The following is a 25,415-nucleotide window of genomic DNA, read 5'->3' on the forward strand; positions in this document are numbered from 1 at the left end:
AAAAATTAACTACACAAGTTCGCAGATGGCTGATGTTGGTTAATCACATAACAAATAATAAAATAAAGTGTTTTATCTTAATTATTTGAATCTTACGTTTAATTTAATTTAATTTAATTTAATTTAATTTAATTTAATTTAATTTAATTTAATTTAATTTAATTTAATTTAATTTAATTTAATTTAATTTAATTTAATTTAATTTAATTTAATTTAAACCTTTTGTTGTACTACCTTTTACTAACTTTAATTTATTGAATTTAAAAAAAGCAAAGCAATATATATATATATATATATAGTTATATCAACTGTAAACAAAAAAACATTGTATTATAATAATTAGAATCATAATGAGATTTCAAAAAAACATTTTTATACATATATATATATATATATATATATATATATATATATATATATATATATATATATATATATATATATATATATATATATATATATATATATATATATATATAGACATAGGTCTAGAAACAATCACCATTCAGAATAATTAAGTAGTTATAATAATAACTATAATGAAAATGACCAAAAACGAAAAAGTCTTGATGCATTAATTAATGTGCTTAACTGTCATGACCTATAAATAGGTTACATTTTTATTTTAATGATATTCTAAGCAAAACGTCATTCATTTTTTCTGTCTTTTTCTTTTTGATGTAAAATGTGACTCTTGAGCTTTATCCGACTGCATTTTAGGAACGTAGCTTACCGCGCTGGAGATGTTTCGCTCAACATTAGTTCAGTAGTGCGTCAACATCAGCGTGACGTTACAGGAAAACCATTGCATTGATAACCAAAGAAATGTCTCTGATTATATGAACATATTTAAAGTGTGAGCACATGTTTAGATCTTTACCTCTATCATTGCTGTGTTTTTGTGTTAAACTGTCAGCGTTGGTTTCTGGTACATTACAGAAGCTCTGACTCACTATTTAGCGTGTCGTGATTTGCGCTGTCAGGCTTCTGGCCAAAGCACCACTGCCATACTGAGTTAATTCTTACTCAGTGGCTAAGAAACACACACTTTCTGCTGTGTTAAAGAATCAGTCATCATGCTAAAACATTCACTCTTTGGCTTCCATACATTAGTTTATCTGACGTCTGTTCAGACTAGGAGTGGATTCTTAAACTTTTACTTTTCCATTTGGTCCAGGCAGTCTTGAATTTTGGTAACATCCTTGACTTAATGATTTAGTTTGAGGGTTTTGTCCCACGGTGCACAGTAATGGATGAGATCCAAATACTAGAGAGTTATTACAATCATATTTCTGCACCAAATCTTTGGAAACATACTCGATTTAACAAACCAAGCCGACGTTATTCATTGGCACTAATGCACAGAGTCACCCGCCTACACTATTTCTTTATTACTTTGGATAGGATACAACTTTTTGCCTGTCTGTTCACATTACTGTATTCTGTGTTCCTCTGTCTGTCCCAGTGTTATTTTAGTATTATTTATAGATATTTATTGACATTTTAAATTACATTTTATTAATTTTTTAAATATTGTTTTTATAGTTTAAAGTTATTTTAGTTTTAATTTTAGTACTTTGAGTTTTTTTATTTTAGGCTTGTTATATGTTTTTGTTAATTTTATTAGTTTTTTATATTTCTATATAGCTTCATATTAATTTCAATTAAAATGCTTTTTTTTTTTAATTCTGTTTCAATATTTGTTTAAATATTTTGAAGTGTTTACATTGTTTTTGTAATTTTTAATGATTTTACATTTCTGTATAGCGTTTAATTTAATTTAATTTAATTTAATTTAATTTAATTTAATTTAATTTAATATATATATATATATATATATATATATATATATATATATATATATATATATATATATATATATATAGATTATATATAGATTTAATATATATTTATTTTAGAATTAGTTTTAGAAAATAAAATATAGAAATTTAAGATTGTTTTTCATTTTCTGTTTAGCTTTAAGTATACGTTTTTTAAGTTAAAGTTTGTCTTTTTTTAGATATTTTAGTACTTTAGCTTTTACATATTTATTTCAGTTAGGCAATATTTGTAATTATTATTATTATTATTATTATATATATTTTTTACATTTAAATAAGTAATATATTTGTGATGTGTATTAAGTTTACACACACACACACACACACAATATATTTAGTTTAACTTTTTCCCTATAGCTTTATATAGTTTTATGTAATATTTTCACAGCTTAGTTGTAATATTTTAGTAAGTCAACTTAAACATAAATAAGAATGTTTATTTATTGATGGCTACTAACTGAAATAAGTTAGTTTTTTTAGTAGCAGTTAACAGTAAGAGTGTGTGTGTGTGTGTGTGTGTGTGTGTTATAGAGGAGGTCAGAGGAAGCGTCTCTACAGCGCTGTCCCGGGTCGAGAGTTTGTGGCGACACATTCTCACTCCGCTCACAGTGAGCCTGAGATCAGCCTCAACAAAGGGGACAAGGTCAAAGGTCAGGAGACTTCTCTTCAACTCAATATTAACATTTGAATATGCAAGGTTTATGAAAGCTGTGTCAAACCCTCTCTCTCTCTCAGTGTTGAGTGTAGGTGAAGGAGGATTCTGGGAAGGAAGAGTGAAGGGCCGCACAGGCTGGTTTCCTGCTGATTGTGTAGAAGAGGTTCAGGAGCAGCAAACAGGTACAGCAACACCCCAGCTCTCTTTAATATCTCAGCCGTGTCTGTGAAAGAAAGAGCCTTTATTTGAGTCTTAACAGTGTCTCAGTCAGTCCTCGGGTTTGAAGATGTGCTGGACAACAAGAACTAACACATTTATTTCATGAATTTGAAAAATGTCTCTGGGATATATTTAAACCGTATTTTTCGGACTATAAGTCGCACCTGAGTATAAGTCGCATCAGTCCAAAAATACGTCATGATGAGGAAAAAAACATATATAAGTCGCATTTATTTAGAACCAAGAACCAAGAGAAAACATTACCGTCTCCAGCCGCGAGAGGGCGCTCTATGTGTTCAGTGTAGACTACAGGAGCACTGAGCAGCATAGAGCGCCCTCTGGCGGCTGGAGACGGTAGTGTTTTCTATTGGTTCATGTCAAATTAATTTTGAAAAAAAAGTCACACCTGACTATAAGTCGCAGAACCAGCCAAACTATGAAAAAAAGTGTGACTTTTAGTCTGGAAAATACGGTAGTAATAGTCAAAAATACATTGTATGGGTTAAAATGATCGATTTTTCTTTTATGCCAAATATCATTAGGATATTAAGTAAAAATCATGTTCAATGAAAATATTTTATAAATTTTCTACCATAAATAAATCAAATACATTTTTGACTAGTAATATGCATTGCACTTTACTTCATTTTCTCAATATTTAGATTTTTTTGCACCCTCAGATTCCAGATTTTCTAATAGTTGTGTCTCAGACAAATGGAAAGCATATTTATTCAGTTATGATGCATGCATCTCAATTTTGAAAAATGTACCCTTATGAGCGGTTTTGTGGTCCAGTGTCACATATAAGCAAATGTTCTGGAATATTTTTGACAATAGAAGCAATCAGAAAAATAGCTGAGATATGAGTTGAACCATAAGTGAGAAATCCAGCTCTCCTGATCTATGAAAGATAAACGCTAATGTTCTTCCTCTCTGCTTACCTAAATGTGGACTTCTGTTCTACATGAATTAAGCTGTTTGTAATTACTATCGACAAACCATGATCCTGAAACACAATGGGGAATTATTTCATTTCTTTATGAATCCTTTATGGGTCTTTTCTCTCTTTTTTGAGGATGTCCCCCAGCTCTTTTTCCCCGTGGTGATTTGCCTTCTCACATAATCTTCATGCGCACAGCACTCGAATATGCAAAATCACATCAAGCTGAATACATCACACTTCCATCTACACAGATATACACGCCTACATGTGCTAACAGTCAGTGTGTGTGTGTGTGTGTGTGTGTGTGTGTGTGTTTCAGAGAGCCGCAGTGAGAAGGCAAAGAGGAAACTGTTTCGTCATCACACAGTAGGAACTTACGATGGTCTTGAAGTGCCCAGGTGGGAACAGAATGGATTCTGAATTCACTTCTTCACATTTTTAATATTTAACCTTTTATCTGTGTAATCACACACACACACACACACACACCCACACACACAATAATTACACAATATAAATGTTCGTGGTTTGAAAAGTTTTTATGTTTTAAGGCTATACATTAATACAGTGATATTGTGAAATATTATTACAACTTAAAATAACTTTCCTATTTGTATATCATTTAAAATGTCATTTATTTCTGTGATGCTCCGCTGTATTTTCAACATCATTCCTCCGGTCTCCAGTGTCACATGATCTTCAGAAATCATAATAATATACTGATTTACTGCTCAAGAAACATTTATGATTATTATCACTGTTGAAAACAGTTGTGCTGCTTCATATTTTTATGGAAACTGTGATACATTTTATTTTTCTGGATTATTTGATGAATAGTGCGTTTATTTTGAATTGAAGCATTTACATTAAAAACGTCTTTGATCAATTTAATGCCTATTTTCTAAATACAGATAAAGTCTGTTAATATATTAATATTCCATAATTTTTAAAAGGTACTATAGAAATAACTTGCAACTAATATAATGTATACAGTATGTTAAATACTGAGCTTAAATCATGTTAAACTGAAAATGGTGGCACTTAAGGTTGTGCAGTGCCTCTAGATTGGAAATGTGTTTCCTATTCTAGGTCTGTGATAAAGTGTGTGCTCACTAGCAAGTACAGTACATGTTGATCCAGTGAAATCGAACGGATTCACCATATAAAAGATTAGCGGCTGCTTCCTGTTTCAAACGTTTGCTGGCAGGTACACAAAGCGAGTCTCTGCCTCCACTAGACTGTATGCAAATGTCACAGCCACTTTCGAAAAATGACACAACGATGTTTGGATCTGTGGCTCTCATGTGGATTATTAACACATGCGGTGTGAGCCGCTGCTGTCTCTCTCTCACACACCTTCAGCTGAAATGCTTTCCAGTCGATATGTAAAATTGTGTTTTGTGTGAGTGTCCGTGCACATATAAGCTGTCTTGATCATCTGTTGCCATGCAGGACGAGTGTGTGGTGAATACATCTCTCACCCACTCATCAAAATCCCACAGTTTATCTCAGGGTCCGTATGAAAGGAATAGAGCACCCAAAAATGAAAATTCTGTCATTATTTACTCACCCTCACGTCGTTGCAAACCACAACACTGTTTTGTTTTGTTTTGTTGTCCAAAAAGAATTTTTTTATTTCAGAAAGATTTCACAATAAGTATCTTCCGCTCACCAAGGCTGCATTTATATAAACAATACAATAAAAACATTAATATTGTGAAATATTATTACAATTTAAAAGAAATGTTTTCTATTGTAATATGTTTTAAAATATAATTTATTTCTGTTATTTAAAGCTGAATTTTTTAGCATCACTGATCCATGTCACATGATCTTCAGATGCTGATTTGCTGCTCCAAAAAACATTTATCTGATTATTAACAATGTTAAAATCATTTTTCTGCTTCATAATTATGCATACATGTTTTACATGATTTTTTTTTTGATGAATAGAAAGTTCAAAATAACTATTTTTTATGAAATCTTTTGTAACTTTATAAATATCTTTCACTTTTGATCAATTTAATGCTACTGATTAATTTCTTTAAAAAAAATATCTTACTTTTATTTTCTATCTTTTATAGTCTATATTCTCATTATTTCCCAGGCTTCTGAAGTCATACAGTATGATACTTGGTGTGACACACCATATTTAAGTAATTAATTGACTGAAAATCGTATGATCAACTGCATTATCGACAATAATAGACTGTAACCTGGAGCTGTCAAGGCCAGAAAAACACCATGAAAGTATCATAAAAGAGGTCATTATATTACTATAATTTCTCTGCATCTCATGAAATTAAAGAAATGGCTTTTGGCATCACTGACCTCAGACCTGTGCGATGGGAAAAGTCATCAGTGTTTAACTGTTTTAATGAACCATTCCTAAAGCACAAACAGCATGGGTTCAATTAGCAGGGAATCTGGCATTTTTATACAGGCTTCAATGTGTACCTTGATTGCAATAATAAAAGCACCAAATGCATGTGTCTGCTTCTCATGCACGGTTACAGTCTGACGTTTTTAATGGCGGTGTCTACAACAAAAATAGACTGAAACCAGAAGCTGTCAAGACGGCTTCGTTGACATCAAACCTGACATGATAGAGAAAAAAATCTATTAATACGAAGCATTCCTTAAGCTTGAACAATAGAGCATGACATTTGCAATCCCACTTGTTCAATTCCCAGGCAATGCATGCATTTTTATCTTGAATGCTATGTAAGTCACTTTGGATAAAAGCGTCTTCCAAATACGTTAATATAAATGTTACATTTAGGTCTGCTCCTCATGCAAAGCTATCCTTTGATCATTTGAAATACTTGCTATTTTTGACCGTTTATGTCTAACAACAAAAACTGTAACCAGAAGCTATAAAGAAATTACTTTTGGCATCACTGAAATCAAACCTGTTGCAATTGGAGAATGCATGTATCAGTTTAAATTGAGCATTATGTATCTCAAACAATAGAGCATGGCGTTTGGAATGCAATGGGTTCAGTTTCCATGCAATGCATGCATTTCTACATAAATGATGTACTGTTAATGCAATGCAAGTCGCTTTGGATTAAAGTATCTCCCAACTGCATGAAAGCAAATGTTACTTTCTTTCTAGTTGGGGAATTGAACCCGCAACTGCTCCCCGGGCACCGCAGCATAAATGGCTGCCCACTGCTGTGTGTGTGTGTGTGTGTGTGTGTGTGTGTTCACTGCTCTGTGTGTGTGCACTTTGGATGGATGAAATGCAGAACACGAATTCTGAGTGTAGTGTGGGTCACCATACTTGGCTGTGTGTCACATCTCTATTATATGGAAAAGAGCAACAAGAACGTTCAGCTAAACATCTCCTTTCGCATTCCACGTTAGAAAGAGAATCACACAGGTTTGAAACGAGCACAGGATTCTGGTTTTCGAGTGAACTATTCCTTTAAAGCATGTTTCTCTCCCACACTCGTTTCTTTCATTCTCTCCCTCCTCTTTTTTTCACACAACCCCTCCTCGTTCTGTCTCTCTGAATGTCGCAGTGACTGAATGTGAGCTCTGTAAAACCCCCCCTTTCTCTCTCTCTCTCTCTCTCTCTCCTCCTCCTCTCTCGATCATAAGCGTGTAGGGTCTCTCTCTCTCTCTCTCTCTCTCTCTCTCTCTCTCTCTCTCTCTCTCTCTCTCTCTCTCGAGGGCTGGAGAGGAGGAGGAGGACTCTGAGGAGGGGGGGGGACATGGCAATGGGGGGATACGGAGAGAAAGACCTGTCTCTCCCTCTCTCCCTCTCATCCTCATGGCCCTCGCTCGGTCCCCAGAACCGCAGCGTCTGGTTCATTTACAGGTATCGGCTGCTCCGTTCTTTTATTGTCGCTGCGGAGAGAGAGATAGAGCGAGAGAGAGCGAGACAGGCAGATGGATGCTCTGAAGAGGTAGCAGACAGACCGTTGAGCAGAATGTTTTTATATACAGTATATATCATCTGTATGTGTGTGTGTGTGTGTGGCTACAGTCTGGTCGTTTATCGCTAATCAAATCCCTCTCTCTCGTACAGTGATTGTGTATATATGTGTATACGTGTGCATATGAGTCGTGAATGTGGCTGTCACTGTATATACACAGCATTATTTTGCTGTGTGTGTTTTAGTGTTGTATATTGGTTCATGTGACATGTATGTGTGTTTTTGAGTCATTGAACCGGTATGAGTCACTATGGGTGTATATATATATATATATGCATGCATGCATGTGTGTGTGTGTGTGTGTGTGTGTGAAACACACAGTACATCATAGAAAGTTGTGATGCTGCGGCTTTGATCAAATACAGGATGAATGTGTGTATCGTCATTTATTCATCACTATCTTTCCCGCTGACATTCCTACACTGATGAGGAGATGTGCAACGCTGTTGGGAATGGCGTTTAAGTAGGAAAATGCTGCTGCCGGGTCGGATTAAAATTCGAGATAGATCAACTTCTAGAAAATGTGCAAACTTCTCACGTGAGGATTTTGTAAGGGAAAATCATAATTGCAATAAAAAGGAAAACGCTCAGCTCAGTTTTAAGGTGTTTAATTAATGTTCAAAGCTGAATTTATTTTGGTTTTCCAATGCGGATAATGTGAATATTAATTTGTTTGCATGTTGTTATTCTCACAAATATGGCATGAATGTGTAGATTTTAAATGGCTAAATTTTTACAGTTTTATTTTTATTTTTTAAGTTTCCTTTTGCAGTAGAATTTGCTTTGGGTTCAAGCATGTTTACGTGATTGCATGTATGCATTTAAACAGTTGGTTGCTCAGCCCAAACTCTGTTATTTATGCCTCTTATGCCTTTATGTTATTCCTACTCAGATGCAATGTTGTGTTGTCTGTTGTGAACCGCATTTAAGAAGGAAAATGCTTCTGTCGGCTTGAAAATCACAACTTAAATAAAAACATGTTTAGCTGATGTTAAAAGAATTAAACAATAATTTTCTTTAGTTACAAAACTTGTTTTAGTTTTCCATCGCTGCTAATCTTAATATAATTTTTTAGCATGCTGTGATGCTCCTGAATTGTTTAAAATGTGGCATAAAAATGTGCTTCATGTGACAAAACCTATCAGTATTAAGGTTTAGTTTGGTTTTAAGCTTCTAATTAGCTTCATATAAGAACTAGAAGTCTAAAGTGTGTCGTCTGCAGTGCTGCGTAAATTACATAAAAATTGTAGTCTGTTACTGATTACAAATTACATGATGAAAATTGTAGTAGGTAATATAATCTAGATTTTAGATAATTCATTCTGACTACTTTTTGATTACCCTTAGGTTCTTTTGTCCTCACTTGTTTCTAGATTTGAATGGGTTTGTTGTTTTAACAGCATATATTCCATTCTTTGTTATCAGCATCAAGAAATACATTAAACATGACATAACATTACTCCAGGGTTTCTCAAAAGATCTGCAGATGGTTTATGAGTTGATTAAAAGATAATATTTCATTAAATCAAGTAATCCACAAAAAAGTATCTGATTATGAGCATTTTAAAATGTAATGTACTTTAATTACAAGGGCTGCATCTATGATGTAATCCAGATAACCACCCAGCACTGGTCGTCTGTTAGTTAAATTGACATCAGTACAGTCAAAGACTATTTTTTTGGTGTTGGATTTTCAGTTTTCACTAAATTAAACATGACATTTTATTCTAACTTGCAGCTAATCTAAATTATGCACTATACACTGCACTTACACACTATGTACTTCTGCACTATGCACTCAAACGTGTAGTGTGTGAATAATGTAAGATTATTTTGTCCTTCATCATCGAAGTCTTATAGCCCCTCCCACTCCACTATGTAATCAAAGCTGCATCAGTTGAGTGCATGAAGTGTCCAACATTCCACACTTTATTTTATTATTCTTGAAATTTTCAGTGTGAATGCACTACTCAGACTATTTATACTCGAAAACGTCTGTAGTCTGTAACTGTCAATGTCTTTGCACTGAACTAGCTGCACACGTCTACAGACCAGCCCCCATACGCTCACCATGGCAACCATGGTGTCCGCCAAAATTCCATAGTTACTACCGGTATTGTTACTACTTTAAACCCAACATAAATTAATTTCTATGAATCATTTCTGTTTCTGAGCTTCAGCTTGTAGCTGTGTTTTGGAACATGGTGGATTCTAACTGGTCTAGAGCTGGTCATTATACTGCAGCAATAGCTGCCCACTGCTCCGGGTGTGTGATTGTGTGTGTGTGTGTGTGTGTGTGTGTGTGTGTGTGTGTGTGTGTGTGTGTGTGTGTTCGGGTTAAATGCAGAGCACAAATTTGAGTGTGGGACACCATACTGGGCCACGTCACATCAATTTTACTTTCACTTATTAAATCTGGATATTAACTGGTTGGTTTATGAGTCACAGTTTTATAAACATCTTAACCACTTTAAACTGTAGCTTGTTTGCTTCTGATCCAAGATGACCAGCCTGAAACAGCTAGCAAACAGCTAGCAATATATATATATATATATATATATATATATATATATATATATATATATATATATATATATATATATATATATATATATATAAATTTGTTTTTATTTGTATATATTTTATATATTTTTGTACATTTGAAAGTTCCTGTTGTGTTAGTCACACACACACACACACACACACACACATATATATATATATGAATTACTCTTAATTTGTATATATTGTATATATTATTGTACATTTTAAAGTTTCTGTTGTGTTTGTCATATATATGGTTTTTATAAAATTTGGTTTTAGTTTTAGTACTTTTAGTAAATTATTTAATGTAAACCAAATGAAAATTTATACTGTTTCCTTGGCAACTAACTAAATGTAAAGAAAAAAGTTAATATACAAGTTTTTTGTTCATTTACAATAAACAAGTTAAATATATGATTTTAGTTTTATTTAACAATAATAACCCTGTCTTAGGTTTATATTCCAAAATGGTGACAAGTAATTTCTTAAGTTAATATTTTTAGTTTGTTTTTATTTTTTTTATTTTCCATTTTCATGTAAATTTTCATTTGTAATTTGTTTGTTTCCTTTTCGAATGGGACGTCGCACTGCGTCCTGTAGAGAGCGCTATGAGGAATGCCTCAGTGATGTGCAGCGACTAAACCCAACAATGAACTTGACATTGGCAGGCAACAGCCTATGATATCACAGCTGGTGAGGCGAGGGTAATAAAAGGGAACCTGTGAAGTACATCATTATTTTTTTTTTCGTCTTTAGGAGAGCATTTGTTTGAACATGACTTTGGAGCATGCATGTTTAGCTCATGAGGGAGCAGAATGCAGAATGCAGAATGCATGTACTGTCCCTATTCCCAAAGGATGTGGGACGCCTTTTTGGGTGGAATGCAGTTTTTTTCTACGAGCATGCTGGATGCACTAAGTATGATGCATTCACAAGACTCACTATAAGAGACAGATAAGGAACCTTTTCCTTTCTGCTCTCTCCTAAGGGATAGTAGTTGGTGTTTGCATGAGTGCATTCGGCTCGTGATGGAGTTTAAGGCACTTAAAAAGCAATTAATTAATGTCTGTCCCCCTGATTCTTTCAAAGTGATGGAATCTTTAGTTTGAGCTTGCATGCTTGAGGTTAAATGCATGCTTTTCACAATGCAGTCGCAGTAATTGGTTACACTTGGGCTTGGCTTTCTCTTGAGGGAAGAGAGTTAAGCATCTGCACTCTGTGGTTGGGTCCCATGACAGCCATTGAGACGGGTTAAGTTGTTAAGGTGCTAAGTTGTTAGGTTCTTTGTGAGCCTCCTTGGCTGCTGTGACCTGCTGTGACTTGCTGTGACTGTCATCAGGTCTTCTCTTGCTATACTCTTCATTGAGGCTTTCACTCACCAGAGTGCCGCCAGGACATCTTTTTCTCCTTGCACAGTATACTATGCTCGGGGGTGTGGTTAGGCCTCCTCTCATTTTAGAGAGTCATCATGCTGAGGTCTTCGCTCCTTGACCATTTATTGCGAGCATCTTGAGGACTCTTCTTGCTACAGAGAGTTATCTTCATGGAGGCCTCCGTTCGCCAGAGCTCCACTAGGACAGCATCTGTGAGTCTGTGAGCCCCCTTACAGTATGTCCTGAGGGTAGGGTGTAGTTAGGGCTCCTCTCGTTTCAGATCATTGTAATGTCAAGGCCTCCACTCCTAGAGCTCGGAAGGTGGGGTAGTATACTAGATTATTAGGATTTCTGGGAGCCTCCTAGGCTATTGAACGTAATATGGAGTGTTATCATGCCACTTCTCAGTTTGAGAGGTGTTGTATTTAGGCCTTGTGGGCCAGTTAGCTCTCAGTGTTAGGCTCTTTGCAAGCCTCTTTGGTTGCTGGCCTGTTGAGGCCTCTGTTCTTGAGAAGCTTTGGTCTATGATTGCTTTGCTGGTTGAGGGTTGAGGATTCCTTTGAGTATGACATGGCAGCGTTGGTTCACCATTCCCATAGTGGCCTCTAGAGGATGCAGCGCGAATTCCCATTCGAAAGGAAACATCTCTGGTCATGCATGAATCCTGAGAAGGAGACAGAGAGTCCCTTTGCAATGAACTCCTGAAGAATTGCTGCACGTTGCCTTCAGGCAAGAAGCGTAATTACGTATTTCACAGGTGCCCTTTAACAGCTGCACCAGCTGTGATGTCATAGGCTGCCGCCTGCCACAGTCAAGTTCATTGTCGTGTTTAGACTCATGCTTCAGACACCGGTCATGCCGGAGGCATTCCCCATAGCACTCTCTAGGGGATGCAGTGTCTTGTTCCCCTTCTCAGGGAACTATGGTTACATGCACAACCTGAGACTTTTTCTGTTATTGTTATTAATCTTTCAAATGAGCTTCTCTCTTCTCTCTCTGACAGTGACTACATCATAAAGGAGAAAACTGTACTTCTGCAGAAAAAAGAAAATGAAGGCTTCGGTTTTGTACTCCGAGGGGCCAAAGGTAAGTGATGGACATCAGCGAGCACAGCATGATATAGACGGATCACATCCATGATTGTGATCTGTGGATCTCCAGCTCAGACTCCTGTGGAGGAGTTCAGCCCGACTCCAGCTTTCCCTGCTCTGCAGTACCTCGAGTCTGTGGATGAGGGGGGCGTCGCGTGGAGGTCCGGCCTGCGAATGGGGGATTTCCTGATCGAGGTCAGCAAAGATGTCGCCTTCTTTGATGCAACCATGTTATAGATATCTAATGAACCATTTAAACAAGTTTTATTAGATAAAGAGCCATAGAATGTTAAATAGAAGACCGAATGCTGCATCGCTAGAAAAGCCAAAACTAGTTTAGCGGTATAGCCTCAGTCTGTGAGGTGTTAAACCCAACACTGAACAAATCTTAACACCTACACTGAGGTGATAAACCTCACTGAGATACTTGTGTTACCTACTTTTAATTGATTCTGGAAGAGAAGATGAAATGGATCTTGTGTTCTGTGTGTATGCCATCTTGACTATGTGTTGCTGCAAAATATATTTTTATTGATGCGTCTCCAGACACAACGCCCTGTTAGCAAAAACCTTCACCTCACGGTTCCCAGCAGGTTAATTTGGTGTGTGAATCATGTTGAATCATTTTGAATCAAGTCTGATGATAACACCCACTTGTGCTTCTCTCTCTTTCTCTAAACTGCAAATCAAATTTCCTTTCTTATATAATGGTTAAATATACTTTTCATAAAAAAATAAAAAATAAAAAAACTTTTCTTTGTGAAAATCACCAGAATTGAAAAATTAGAATTAGAATGTTTGGAATATACACGTTCAAAAGTTCAGGGCTTGTAAAATTTTTTCAGTGTTTTTGAAAAGCCTTTTATGCTAACCAAGGCTGCATTTATTTGATTCAAAATCCAATAAAATTTTAATATTGTGAAACTGTATTAGTGGTTTTTATTTATGTTTTAAAATGTAATTCATTCTTGTGATCAAAGCTGAATTCTCAGCATCTTTACTCCAGTCTGCAGTGTCACACGATCCTTCAGAAATCAATCTAATATGCTAATTTGCTGCTAATTATGTGTTGAGAACAGTTGTGCTGCTTTTTTATACACTTATTACATATTATTATAAGTGATACAATATGTGTGATACACTGATGCATTTTTATTCTTATTTTTTATTCTTTGATGAAGGTAAAGTTCAAAAGAGCAGCATTTATTTGAAATTAAATATTTTGTGATTTAATTTCTGTAACTTTTTATCAATTTAATGAATTTTCTTTTGATCCTTGCTGAATAAAAGTGTTAATTAATTAATTTTTTTTTAAATACTGTTACCAAAACTTTCAATGGTTATGTTAAAAACCCATCTTTTTAAGATGTCTGTGTCCTAATTGGTGACACTCAATGTATATTCTATTATACTTCTTGTTGTTTTCTTTTCCTTTTTTAATGTATTTTTAATGTATTTATTTTTGCACTGTACTTGTAGCGCTTTGGGTATAAGAAAAGCGCAATATAAATAAAATGTATTATTATTATTATTATTATTATGTGTATTAGAATGTATCTTAAGTTACTATTGATTGAAATATCGTGTCTGTATTTTGACAGGTGAATGGCATCAATGTAGTGAAGGTGGGTCACAGGCAGGTGGTGAACATGATTCGCCAGGGCGGGAACAGTCTGGTGGTGAAGGTCGTCATGGTAGCACGAAATCCTGAGATGGAGGAAATACCTAAGAAGAAAGGTCAGAGAGCGATTTTACTGTAGATTTGTCTGTGGGAGTACGAATGAATGGCATTGCGGACGGTTTTTGATTTGATGTAACAGTGCTTTCTTTCCCTTTAGTTCCCCAGCAAAGTAAGCGGCTGACCCCTCCAGCTTTAGCTCTGCGCTCCAAATCCATGACTTTAGAACTGGAGGAGATGGGTACAATCTTACATATACATACACACATGAAATGCATGTTATTCTATTAAGCATTTACTGTTATCATAAACTCTGATATGACATATCCAATTCTCTTTTTGGCTGATAATTTGCTTCTTTGTCTTTCTTTCTTCGTTGCACATAGTGGAGAAAGGTCTGTGCAGGGTCTTGTCATTTTGAACAATTATAATATCTTAAAATGAATCTCACAAAAATTATCCAGGACACATTTCACCTCAAAATACTAAATAAATAACTAACTATGAATGTATATCGCCAATTTATGGGAATTGAGCATATTTTTTCACAGTGCTTCTATATAATTTATTTTTATTTTTTTCATTAATTTTTTTACAGTGCACAAACAAAATAAAAATTATTCTAAAACAGGCCTCGTTTTTATTATTACGCAAAAAATAAAAATCCCAATTTTTTTAGGGTTGGAATATGTCTTAGTTTTCTGACAGGATTTATGAAATTAACTCTTTAATAATTTCATAGTATTGTAGAGAGTTGACGTTTTTTAGTTGGATAATCTTTCTTCTCTTATAAAATGTATCAAGGTTATTAATGTCAGGATCAGTCTAGATTTTAAACAATAAACAACAGCATGCAGTTTATATGTATTAGTCATAAAATGTGTTTATTTTAGTGACCGTGAAAACAGACTGCAAACTTGAGAAAAATACTTGCTGTTTATTGACACCGATTGCTAATACTTTAAAATAATTATAAAATATTTGTAAAATGTTACATTGTCACCATATTGTCCAGTTAAACATGTATTTATAAAAGCATATTATTGCATTTTTAACATAACTCACTTTCTTTTGCAGCTGCCTCGCCATGGAAGAAGAAACCAGGTGAATTGGTTTTTCTTTTGTTTTCTTTAAATGCATAAGGGTTATGAAATGTGTATTACAATTGCCTTTAGTTAGTATGGTTATCACATAGGATGCATTTGTGTGGGTTTGTTTCTTGTAAGCTATTTATTAGGATCATTATGGTCAGATACATGTGTAGCTGTCTCTGTGTATTTGTGTGTGAAGTTGCTTTTTTGTATGTGGCTCAGATCATACAGAGAGCTCTCAAGCTACAGAAAAGAAGAAGAGTGTCTATCAAATGGCGCTTAGTAAGAAACCCATCTTTTTCATTTACTATATCTTATCTCCTTATACAAATTTGTTTTCTGTACACACACTTTTGATTCTCACATTTAAAGGTGCTGTAGGGAACTTTTGTAAAAAAATATTTTTTACATATTTGTTAAACCTGTCATTATGTCCTGACAGTAGAATATGAGACAGATAATCTGTGAAAAAATCAAGCTCCTCTGGCTCCTCCCAGTGTCCTATTGCCATTTGCAGAAAGTCATGCGCTCCCGGTAAAAAACCACCAATCAGAGCAGCGGTCCGTAACTTTGTTTGTGTTCAAAATGTAGAAAAATGAACATAATAAGCGAGTACACCATGAATCCATTTTCCAAACCGTGTTTTTGGCTTGTCCTGAATCACTAGGGTGCACCTGTAATAAGTGTTTATATTCGGACTATTTTAGATTGCTTCGGGGGTACCGCGGCGGAGTAACCCAGTACCTTTGTGATTCTTCATAGACATAAACAGAGAGAAGTAGATCCGGCTACGATGTTCTTCCGCAAGACACAAGCAGTTCTGTTTATTAACCGCTAGAGCGTCAAAAGTTCCCTACTGCAGCTTTAATGTATATTATTATTATTCCAGGTGATTCATCTCAAGTTTTGTAACATGTTTATTTTCTTTTGTGGTTCTCCAGATAAGCTGGATGAGATTCTAGCCGCTGCTCAGCAGACAATTAGCACATCAGACTCTCAGGGTCACAAAGGTCCGGGGGGCAAGAAGGAACGAAACAAGGGCTTTAACGCTAATGAGGTAACATCTCTGTTTCATTATCTCTATTCTGATTGACATTTTTGAAGTAAAAAACATACTACAGTTAGTATGGTATCTTTTGTCATTTATCATCAGCATAAACTTTAACAAGCATCTTTAAAAAACAACACCATGATCGGCAGCATGTAGCTAAATATTTTGGCATAAGAAATGCTGTGCGGGGACTTAAATTAGTGAAATGTTCAGAACAAAAGAATCGGCTTTTACACATGACAGAAAAGTTTGGTAGAGCTTGTTTTTGATCATTGCATCAGCTCAGTAGCTACAAGAAAAACTTGGGAAAAGTTATACACACAGCTTTGAAACAGTAGTTTTGGTGGAAGAAAAGGGTTCTTTGATTTGTGTTGCTACATATGACCACTTGCATTTGCTTGCCTCATCTTAGCTGTTGCACAGTAATGTTAGTAAGGCTTTTCACCTAGTAATAAGTGTAAGAGTGATACCTTATCTGTGCTGCAGGTGCTGAGAAAAAGTAAATTTACAAGCCGTCATTGTGTGGAAGTAGAGTTGTAAGATTGTCTGATGTAGAGCCGTCTTTCACTGAGGCAGCAAGGACATGTTCTAAATATTCCACCCCATCAGTCTTTTCCCTGTTTTACAGCAAACTTTTGAACAATCAGGTGTTGGCGTGATGTCATCAGGGTCTGGGTATGGTTACAACCAAGCCCAGTTTTCATCAGGCCATTCAACTCAGCGTGCCGTAATGATGCGTCAGAAATCCATGGGTGAGATTAAATGCAACTAGTGTTGAATTCATCCCTATTCAGACCAAGTGCACTGTAATTCTTAGAGCAGTTTATGTAACTGTGTTCTGCATGTCTTCTGCCCAAAGGCGTGACCGAGGAGGAGAGGGTACATCTCCATCCTCCTACTATGAAGCTGTCTCGTAGTCTTTCTGTGCCTGGACCAGAGGACATCCCCCCTCCACCCGACACCTCAGCGCCTGAGCCTCCTCTGTCTGCCGGTGGCCACACAGACAGGAGAGCAGCACCGACACATTTTTTTGCTGTTCCTCCTCTGCCTCCATCACACCACTTGCCTCATAGCCAGACACAGCACAGAGTACCGCCCAACCGCAGGGTAAGAGCTTTATATCACTGGTCAAAGATTCCAAGAAGTGGCATCAGTCTTAGTCTTTCTTGTCTGTTTCTGGACATACACTGTTACAATAAAAGTGTTAAAGGTGTAATTCATCCAAAAATTAAAATTAAGTCATAATTAGGTCTAAAATTTAGTCATTCATGAGTGAACTATCCCTTTAAGACTTTGAAATATTGTGTTTCATAGGCTGAAACTGATACCAGCAAGATGGGAGGAGCAAGAATGGGTGGGCTGAGGCGTGGCTATAGCAATGCCGTGCCTCCCTCTGATGTGGACCCCAAGCAGTCTACAGCACAGCGGAACCAAGCGCCAGCGATGGCCAAGATTGCGGGTCGGCAAGGTGGGAAAGGGATGTTGGTAAAGCAGCGCAAGGTGGAGGAGACTGGCAGAGAAAAGTTGGAAAAAAGTTCCATTTCGATCCCAACTATTATTGTGAAAGCGCCATCTACTAGCAGCTCTGGGCACAGTAGCCGTGCGAGCAGTGAGGATACAGAGCCATCTCATGAGAATAATGAAGAGCAGGAAGAGGCAAAGCCTCAAAACCTAGTTGTGGCTCCTACACCTGCTCCACCTCAACCACCAAATATCCCATCAAAACTGGAAACACTGGGCAACAGTACAGCAAAGCGGGAACGTGAAAACTACCGTGATTCTCGTCGGAAAAGCACCTCGTTCTATTACTCCTCTGAGGAGGACATGTTAGATGAGCAGGAGTCTGCTCAGGCTTCATTGGAGGCCAACACCTCAGTTCGTTTACGTCCTTCTGAATCTATCGATGACGGATTGATCTCTGGTGATGCCTTAAGTATGCCACCTGCGTTTGGGTTGCCACAGTACGCATCAGCTACACCTCATCAAGCCACTACCTTCATCCACCCATTGACGGGGAAAGTTCTAGACCCAACAAGCCCACTTGGACTGGCACTGGCTGCACGCGAGCGAGCGCTGAAAGACGACCACCATACTCGTAGAGAGGAACGCCACTTTGGTCGGCAGCTGTCCAGCACTGGAGCTTTCCCTTCTGCAGTCTCCCCTCCAAATCAAAAACCTGTTCCTCCATTCTACATCTACCAATCACATACCTCACTCTACCTTAGTGGTGCCTCTCCGACAACAAGTGGGCCAGTCTCACAGAGTCGCCCCCAGTCTCCTCGGATGCTTCAATTAAGTGGTGGTGGGACAGGGAGCTTGGAATGGAGTGAACAGAATATTGTGGATCGAGAGGAAAGAGGAGCACCAAAGGTGCGGTTTACAGATAATCAAGCCATTCAGTACCAGTCTCACCTTCAGGACAGAGACAACAGAGCCAATCAGTACCGCACTTACATACAGGACCGAGAAAGGGAAGGGCACAAGAGGATACCGCCTAAGCCTCCTCCCCGCAGGCCTTCCTTTATAGGCAAGGAGAGTGAACTCTGCACGACTGACAAAAGTTCCACCAGTAGTTCCCAGGATGACAAGGCAGGACAGAAGATGGGAGAGAGTGGGATAGAAAAGGAGGGAGAGAATTATTCAAAGAGAGGGGGAAATCTAGGAGTTGGAGAGGGTGGTGATGTGATGATGCTTCCACCCCCTGCTCCATCTGTGGATGTGGACGATGAGTTCGTATTTGCAGATCCCCTACCTCCCCCTATACAGTTTGCAAATGGAATAGAAATAGACACCCATGAAACAAGAGAATATAATCAACAACAGAAGGAGCTGTCAGGATCTCAACCACCCAAGGAGCAACAGTCTCTGCAAACGCTTTCCAAACCCCCGCAAGATGCCATGTCCCTACTAGACAACATGCAAGCTGACTCACAGCAGACACCCGTCCATCCTTCTGCTGTGGTACATCCATTTCTTTTCCCACCATGTCCTCTAATCCCCCCTCCACAGCTGTGTCCCAAAATACCTCCTGCAAACCCACCTCACTCCCAACCCTCAAGCTATTCTCAGCACCCAAACACCAACCAACCCCAACCTTTACCCTCGCCACAAGCGGGAGACTCTGCTGCTTCTAGTCTTACATCTTATGACAGTGAGGTGGCCAATCTGACCCAGTCAGCTCTCTCCCCATCTCTTCCTTCTCCACAGATATTTCCTCCAACAAACTCCCCTTCCGCCCCAAACGCCTCATCTGACCCTATGTCCCTGCATCGGCCTCTCCCACTTTTCTACCAACAACAAGGCCAAGCTAACATTTCTATGTCATATTCTACTGTGGCCGCAACTGCAGCTGTAATGTCTATCACCACAACAATGCCTTTGGAAAGTGCATCAGTTACTACAAGTGATCGACTTCCTCTAGTTCTTAAGGGGCGTGATTGGTCAGAGGCTGTGGTTGATTCTGGGATTGAGGAACTAGATAGTCACAGCAGCAGTGATCACCACATGGAAATCTTTGGGGAAATCAGGGAACTAGAAGGAGGCAGAGATAAAGAGAGGGGAGGAAGACGGGGAGAAAGTGTGGAGAGTGGAATAGTAGGGGATGGATTCAAAGGAGATCAAAGAGTGTCTCTTGATTCGTCTCTTTCTCACCCCAATAAATTAGTTCAAAAAACACACAAACTGCACATGCATAAATCCAAACCTCCAAACCCGCCACATGCAAAAACACAAATTCAGAATATGTCAAAATATCATGCACACACAGAAAATGGACGAACCGGACCAATGCTACGGCGGCAGATTAGCACCGCTCCCAACATGTACAGGTCAAGGGAAGAGGAAGAGCAAGAACAGGGAAGAGGAGGTGAAGCTGCTGTAAAGACTCCATTATTTATGGATCATAGTCTGAACTCTCCGCTCTCCAATGCTAAGGCCAGCATCATAAATGAACTCAGCAGTAAACTACAACAGCTTGGTGGCTGGCAGGGTCAGGCACAACCGTCAAATCATAGGTGAGTCATCTTGTCAAAACAGAAAGACACTCACATTCTTACAGCATAGTTGCAAGAAAAAGTTTGTGAACCCTTCAAAAATTACGGTGACTTCTACATTAATAGTGTGGTCTAATGGACCATTCTGTATTGACTACATACCTTTTTTCCCCAACTGTATTATAAATGGAGAGTAGGTTAACAACACAGTGCACATATGCAAAATATATATGTATATTATCTCATTCTTTTTGTGCTACAGATGTGAATGATAAATCAAATCATAGCAAACGAAAGAAAAAAGTTTAAATATCTCATTATTTTTTGCAGTCCCATTCAAACACCCCAGAATTGTTTTGGCCATTTTTTTTACTGGCAAACACCTCTAATCTACTGTAGTTTTACTCTTATTTTATCTGAATTAAATTAGTATTACTGTTATTTTTCTGGTTTACACACATTATTTACTCTTTCACAGGTTTCCAGGTGATCCCTCTGGCTGTGTTCCTCTCCTCCCTGCTTCTGCGCTGTCTCTCCAACGCTCCATCTCTCCAAGCCTCCCCCCTAACTCTATAACATCTAACTGCCCCTCTGTTGCTCTGAACCCTAACCCTTTACCTTCGTCTCCACTTCCTGTAACGTCTCTAACCCCAGCCTTAACCCCAACCCCATTACCTCTCACTCCAACCCCAGCTCCACCTCCTCTCAGAGACTGGACACCATCTAATTCTCCTATTTCTTTTCCTCACGGGATTTTGTCCCCTCCGTTGCTGCCTCATGCCCCCCTCTCTCCTCTTTCCCTGGCTCATGCACCCCTCTCTCCTCCATCGTTACCTCATCCTCCCATTTCCCCAATATCTCTCTCTCATGCACCTCTTTCTCCATCCTCAGTCTCTCTTACACCACTTTCTCCATCCTATTCCCCCTATCCCTTGTCTCCGAAACATCGCTCTAAGTATCGCGGTAAAGTTTCTGAGTTTCAGTTCTCTGGACTAGAACTACGCCGTTCCGAATCTCATTCGTACACTCAGTGTCGCCGAGCGCCCAGTCCCCTCATCTCCTGCTCGGACCACCTGCAATCTGGACCTCCGCGTCCATCCTCGCTCCCTCTCTTTCCATCTGCGCCGCTCTATGGCTCTCCCTATGAAATACAACCTCCTCTAACGCCCCCGTTGGGAGTCGCCCACCAATATTCAGACCAGTTTTTCCCACAAACTTCTCCTCTATTCCCACCTGTGGCTCCTCCTAACCTCATGCTTGTCTCCAGCTCTCTCTCTCCTACCAACTTCCTGTCTGGAGGCTCCTCCCCATCTTGTATGAGCTACCCGCCCTTAACTCCTCCTCCACCCAATCAGCCTTTTGTGTCTAAGCCACTTCCCTACTGGAGCAAATATGACGTTGCTGATTGGCTGACCTACCTGAATCTGGCAGAGCACAGGGAGCGTTTTCTTGACAACGAGATTGACGGCTCCCACCTGCCATCTCTGACAAAAGAGGATTTCCTGGATCTTGGTGTGAGTCGGGTTGGACATCGCATGAACATTGAGCGTGCGCTTAAGAGACTTATGGACAGGTGAGATAGAAAGATGAGAATAGGAGGGGAAATGAAGGGTAGATTTAGATGAGGGGGCCTGATGAACAAGCATCAGAAAGCAAAATAGACACAAGTAGTGAGGGGGAAAACGATTCGTTTTTTTAAACAGAAAATAAGCCGTTTATATTTGTTTTCCTAAAAATGGTCCACCGTTACATAAAAATTTAGCTCTGCATGAATAATTCTGCCTGCAGCTTTATTCAACAATAAATAAATAGTCTGCCCTTGATGTTTTTGTATGCTTTAGATGATGTTTATTAAAAGAAGTTTATTTAATAAGTTTATTTAGTAAGGAAGACTTCATTTGATCATAAAACCCATTTCCTTTCTAGACTGTGACCTTCATGTCTACATATTTTATTTTGCACTGCCAGTCAGAGGTTTGGACATATCTATTCATTCTTTATTATTAACATTTTACACATTTTAGAGTAATAGTAAAGTATGAAAACTAACAAATAATACAAATGGAAACATTTCTGCTATGAAGTGACCAAACAATGGTAAATCCCAACCAATTTCATGACACTACAGAAGGAATTCTCATGTCTCCTTGTTTATTTTTATTTTTTTGTGAACTTAAACTAAACTTTTAATTTGTAGTTTTTAAGAATATATGCACAACCCTTTAGATCAAAAGGTCATGAGTGTTCAAGTGTGGGTTAGGGTTAGGGTTAGGGTTAGGGTAGACCCTACTAGACCAAACCTCTGTCTAGTAGTGTATATTATAACATAAATGAATTGAGTTATGATTTTTCATATTCCATATAAGACCACAAAAATAATTTAATCAATTGAATTACAGCTCATTCCTTTTTGTTAAACATGGCATTTATTTGAAATGGCACACTTGACACGTGCCCTGTAATTACGTACTGCACACTTATGTAACTTTAATTGCTTTTTGAATGCCAAATACTTCATTTTAGTTTGTAGATAATCGGTATATCAAGCACTTTCTTTTCTTACCTCATGCTCCTCCTCCTTTCTTTTTCTTCCCCCCCCATCCATGTTTTCTAGACTCTCCTCAGCTTTCTCTGTCTCCACTGTTTCTTCTGAAGCGCAGAATGAATGCATGAGAGATGAGGCGGCTCAGAGCTAGATGAGAGAATTAGAGAGAACCAATTAGAAGAAAGAAGGGGTTAGACAAAAAGCACTTGGGATGAAAGGCCAAGACTTCCACTGAAGGACAGAGATGGGGATGATTGCAATGGAGAAGTGCTATTAAATACTCAAAAACTCTCACGGAGAGCAAATGTTTGTCATCCCAGCTGAAGCCGGACGGCCAAAGGTCTTCAGCCAGTCAGAGACAGAGAGAATGTACTTCTTTCATTGTTTTTTGGAATGACGAGATCAAGAGGTGTAATGAATTTTAGTAATATGATATTATTATATTAATACAAATGAGGCTACTGTGCATATTTTAGCATCATGACGTGCATACTTTAATACATCTGATATGATGATTAAAGTCAACATGAAACCAGAATGACCCCATTTACATTTTCATACACATTTTTTAGTGCACATTATTCCAAAGAATGCTTATCAAACCCTCGTAATTTTTAACTGCCAGTCATACAGTGATACTTTACACCATCCAATTTGCAATAGATAAAATCAACTCCTGCCTTACATCTTTATCACTGAATGTCTTTTTTTATTCCGATGAGGAAAATCAAATGGGTTGTAAAGTGTTTCATGTTAACTTTAAGTAATAAAAGCAAAAAAAAAAAGTCATCATAATGCCAATAATAACCATATAAGGATTAAGTGTGTAAGCTTTTTAATACCGTTAGCAGAATCAGTCTTCCAAAGATCAGAACACATTGAAAGAGCCCATCCTTTATATTGCTTAAGTGTGCTCTTGTTAACTTACACAAACACACAAACACACACACTAACACAGACTCTGTGTGTGTGCGTGTTTGTGTGTGTGTTTGTGTGTGTGTGTGCGTGTGTGTTTTGTTACGGCGGTGGTGGTTGTTTTATAGGAGTAAAGAATAACTCCATTTCATTTGAAAATATATTTAAGGAAATAGGAACAAAGAATATATATACGTATAATGTGTGTGTGTGTATGGGAATGTATGCAGAATTAAAGTATATATATATAAATATCAGATATTTCTACTGTTCTGTACAATAATTGATGAATATGATGAAGCTCTACCTAAGAGTTTTGAATAAATTATTCTCTTGTTGAATTTCTTCTCATCTCTTTTTGACCAAAATTGACAGAAAGTATCACTGTTTTCACCGTTTTTGCAGCTTTTACAGCCATTTTTTACTGAATGCTTTACTACAGGGATAGTTCACCCAAAAATGGCCCCTCAGGTCATCCAAGATGTAGATGAGTTTGTTTCTTCATCAGATTTGGAGAAATGTTGCATTGCAAATTTTCATTTTTATGTGAACTATTTCTTTAATTGTGTGCTTGAACATTGCTCCATGGAGGTAACAACAACCATCAAGGGTGAGTAAATAATGACCTTTTCATTTAAGGATGAAAAATTCCTTAAATTCCCAAATGCCACGATTGAGTGTGTGTGATGCAGTAGAGGTCACATGACACTGACCTCTGTCTTGTTGCCGTTTCCGAGGTGATGAACTCTGATATTAAACAATCATCTACTTTCATGTGCCTTAAACACTTCATATGCTTTGGTTATAGATAAGTTGAATTGCATTATCTTGAATCTAGGAACTTGCTCTGTAAATACACTGAAACATACTAATTGCTTCACGTGTTGGCAGTTTTGTGATTGGCAGAGAGCTGAAATGCTTAAATTTCACACCTGACAACTCGTTTACACTCAGATGAGAGAGAATGTCTGTGTGTGTGTGTGTGTGTGTGTGTGTGTGTGTGAGAGAGAGAGAGAGAGAGAGAGAGAGAGAGAGAGAGAGAGAGAGAGAAAGTGGAGTGGAGTGTTTTTCTGTTTGATTTAATTTTCTGAGTAGTTGACAAAAAAACTAACTTTTTTTAAGCTAAAATTGATATGATAATGTATATTTTAGCCGCTGCAACTTCATTTTGTTTTTTTAAAAACTTTTTTACCATTTTGCAGCCCACTCATAGTAAATTGTAGTGCTGTGAGACTTTAAAGTACAAATAATTCATTTACTCTCAATTAATATGGCAAAATTTGCATGCAAAGAAAAAAACCCCTGATTTAATGGATAGAGGTGCGTGTGAATCAGCACAGGTTTACAAAAGGAAATTAGCATTTTATAAGAAACTTTGGAATGTATATTTAAAGCATTTTTGCTTGTGACACTTTGCTATGCTATAACAAATAGATTTGGTTATGTTTTATAGTGTATATTTAGCTCACCCAGAAATATTGATCAATACAGTAGTTCATTGCTGAAATCGCCTGTTGAAATGCTTCCATTATG

The 25,415-nt window shown here is 37.5% G+C and overlaps 1 protein-coding gene across 3 annotated transcripts in view; it reads left to right on the top strand.

The window, feature by feature from the left end:
• Positions 1–24,097, top strand: part of LOC113092656 (SH3 and multiple ankyrin repeat domains protein 1-like) — a 43,126-nt gene extending 19,029 nt beyond the window's left edge. For 2 of the 3 annotated variants that reach the window (XM_026258334.1, XM_026258336.1), the window contains 16 exons: positions 2,373–2,491; positions 2,577–2,678; positions 3,978–4,056; positions 12,523–12,605; positions 12,681–12,805; positions 14,212–14,347; positions 14,449–14,529; positions 14,675–14,683; positions 15,366–15,392; positions 15,602–15,661; positions 16,321–16,436; positions 17,059–17,182; positions 17,290–17,537; positions 17,745–20,443; positions 20,901–21,995; positions 23,037–24,097. In XM_026258334.1, coding sequence (XP_026114119.1) covers positions 2,373–2,491; positions 2,577–2,678; positions 3,978–4,056; positions 12,523–12,605; positions 12,681–12,805; positions 14,212–14,347; positions 14,449–14,529; positions 14,675–14,683; positions 15,366–15,392; positions 15,602–15,661; positions 16,321–16,436; positions 17,059–17,182; positions 17,290–17,537; positions 17,745–20,443; positions 20,901–21,995; positions 23,037–23,118 — 5,185 coding nt within the window. In that variant the 3' untranslated portion in view covers positions 23,119–24,097. The remainder of the gene's footprint in view (positions 1–2,372; positions 2,492–2,576; positions 2,679–3,977; positions 4,057–12,522; positions 12,606–12,680; positions 12,806–14,211; positions 14,348–14,448; positions 14,530–14,674; positions 14,684–15,365; positions 15,393–15,601; positions 15,662–16,320; positions 16,437–17,058; positions 17,183–17,289; positions 17,538–17,744; positions 20,444–20,900; positions 21,996–23,036) is intronic. The other variant, XM_026258335.1, reaches the window with a different exon arrangement.
• Positions 24,098–25,415: the final 1,318 nt, after the last annotated feature.

This window comes from Carassius auratus, unplaced genomic scaffold (assembly GCF_003368295.1).
Source record: "Carassius auratus strain Wakin unplaced genomic scaffold, ASM336829v1 scaf_tig00214714_1_2670353, whole genome shotgun sequence".
Taxonomy (NCBI): Eukaryota; Metazoa; Chordata; class Actinopteri; order Cypriniformes; family Cyprinidae; genus Carassius; species Carassius auratus.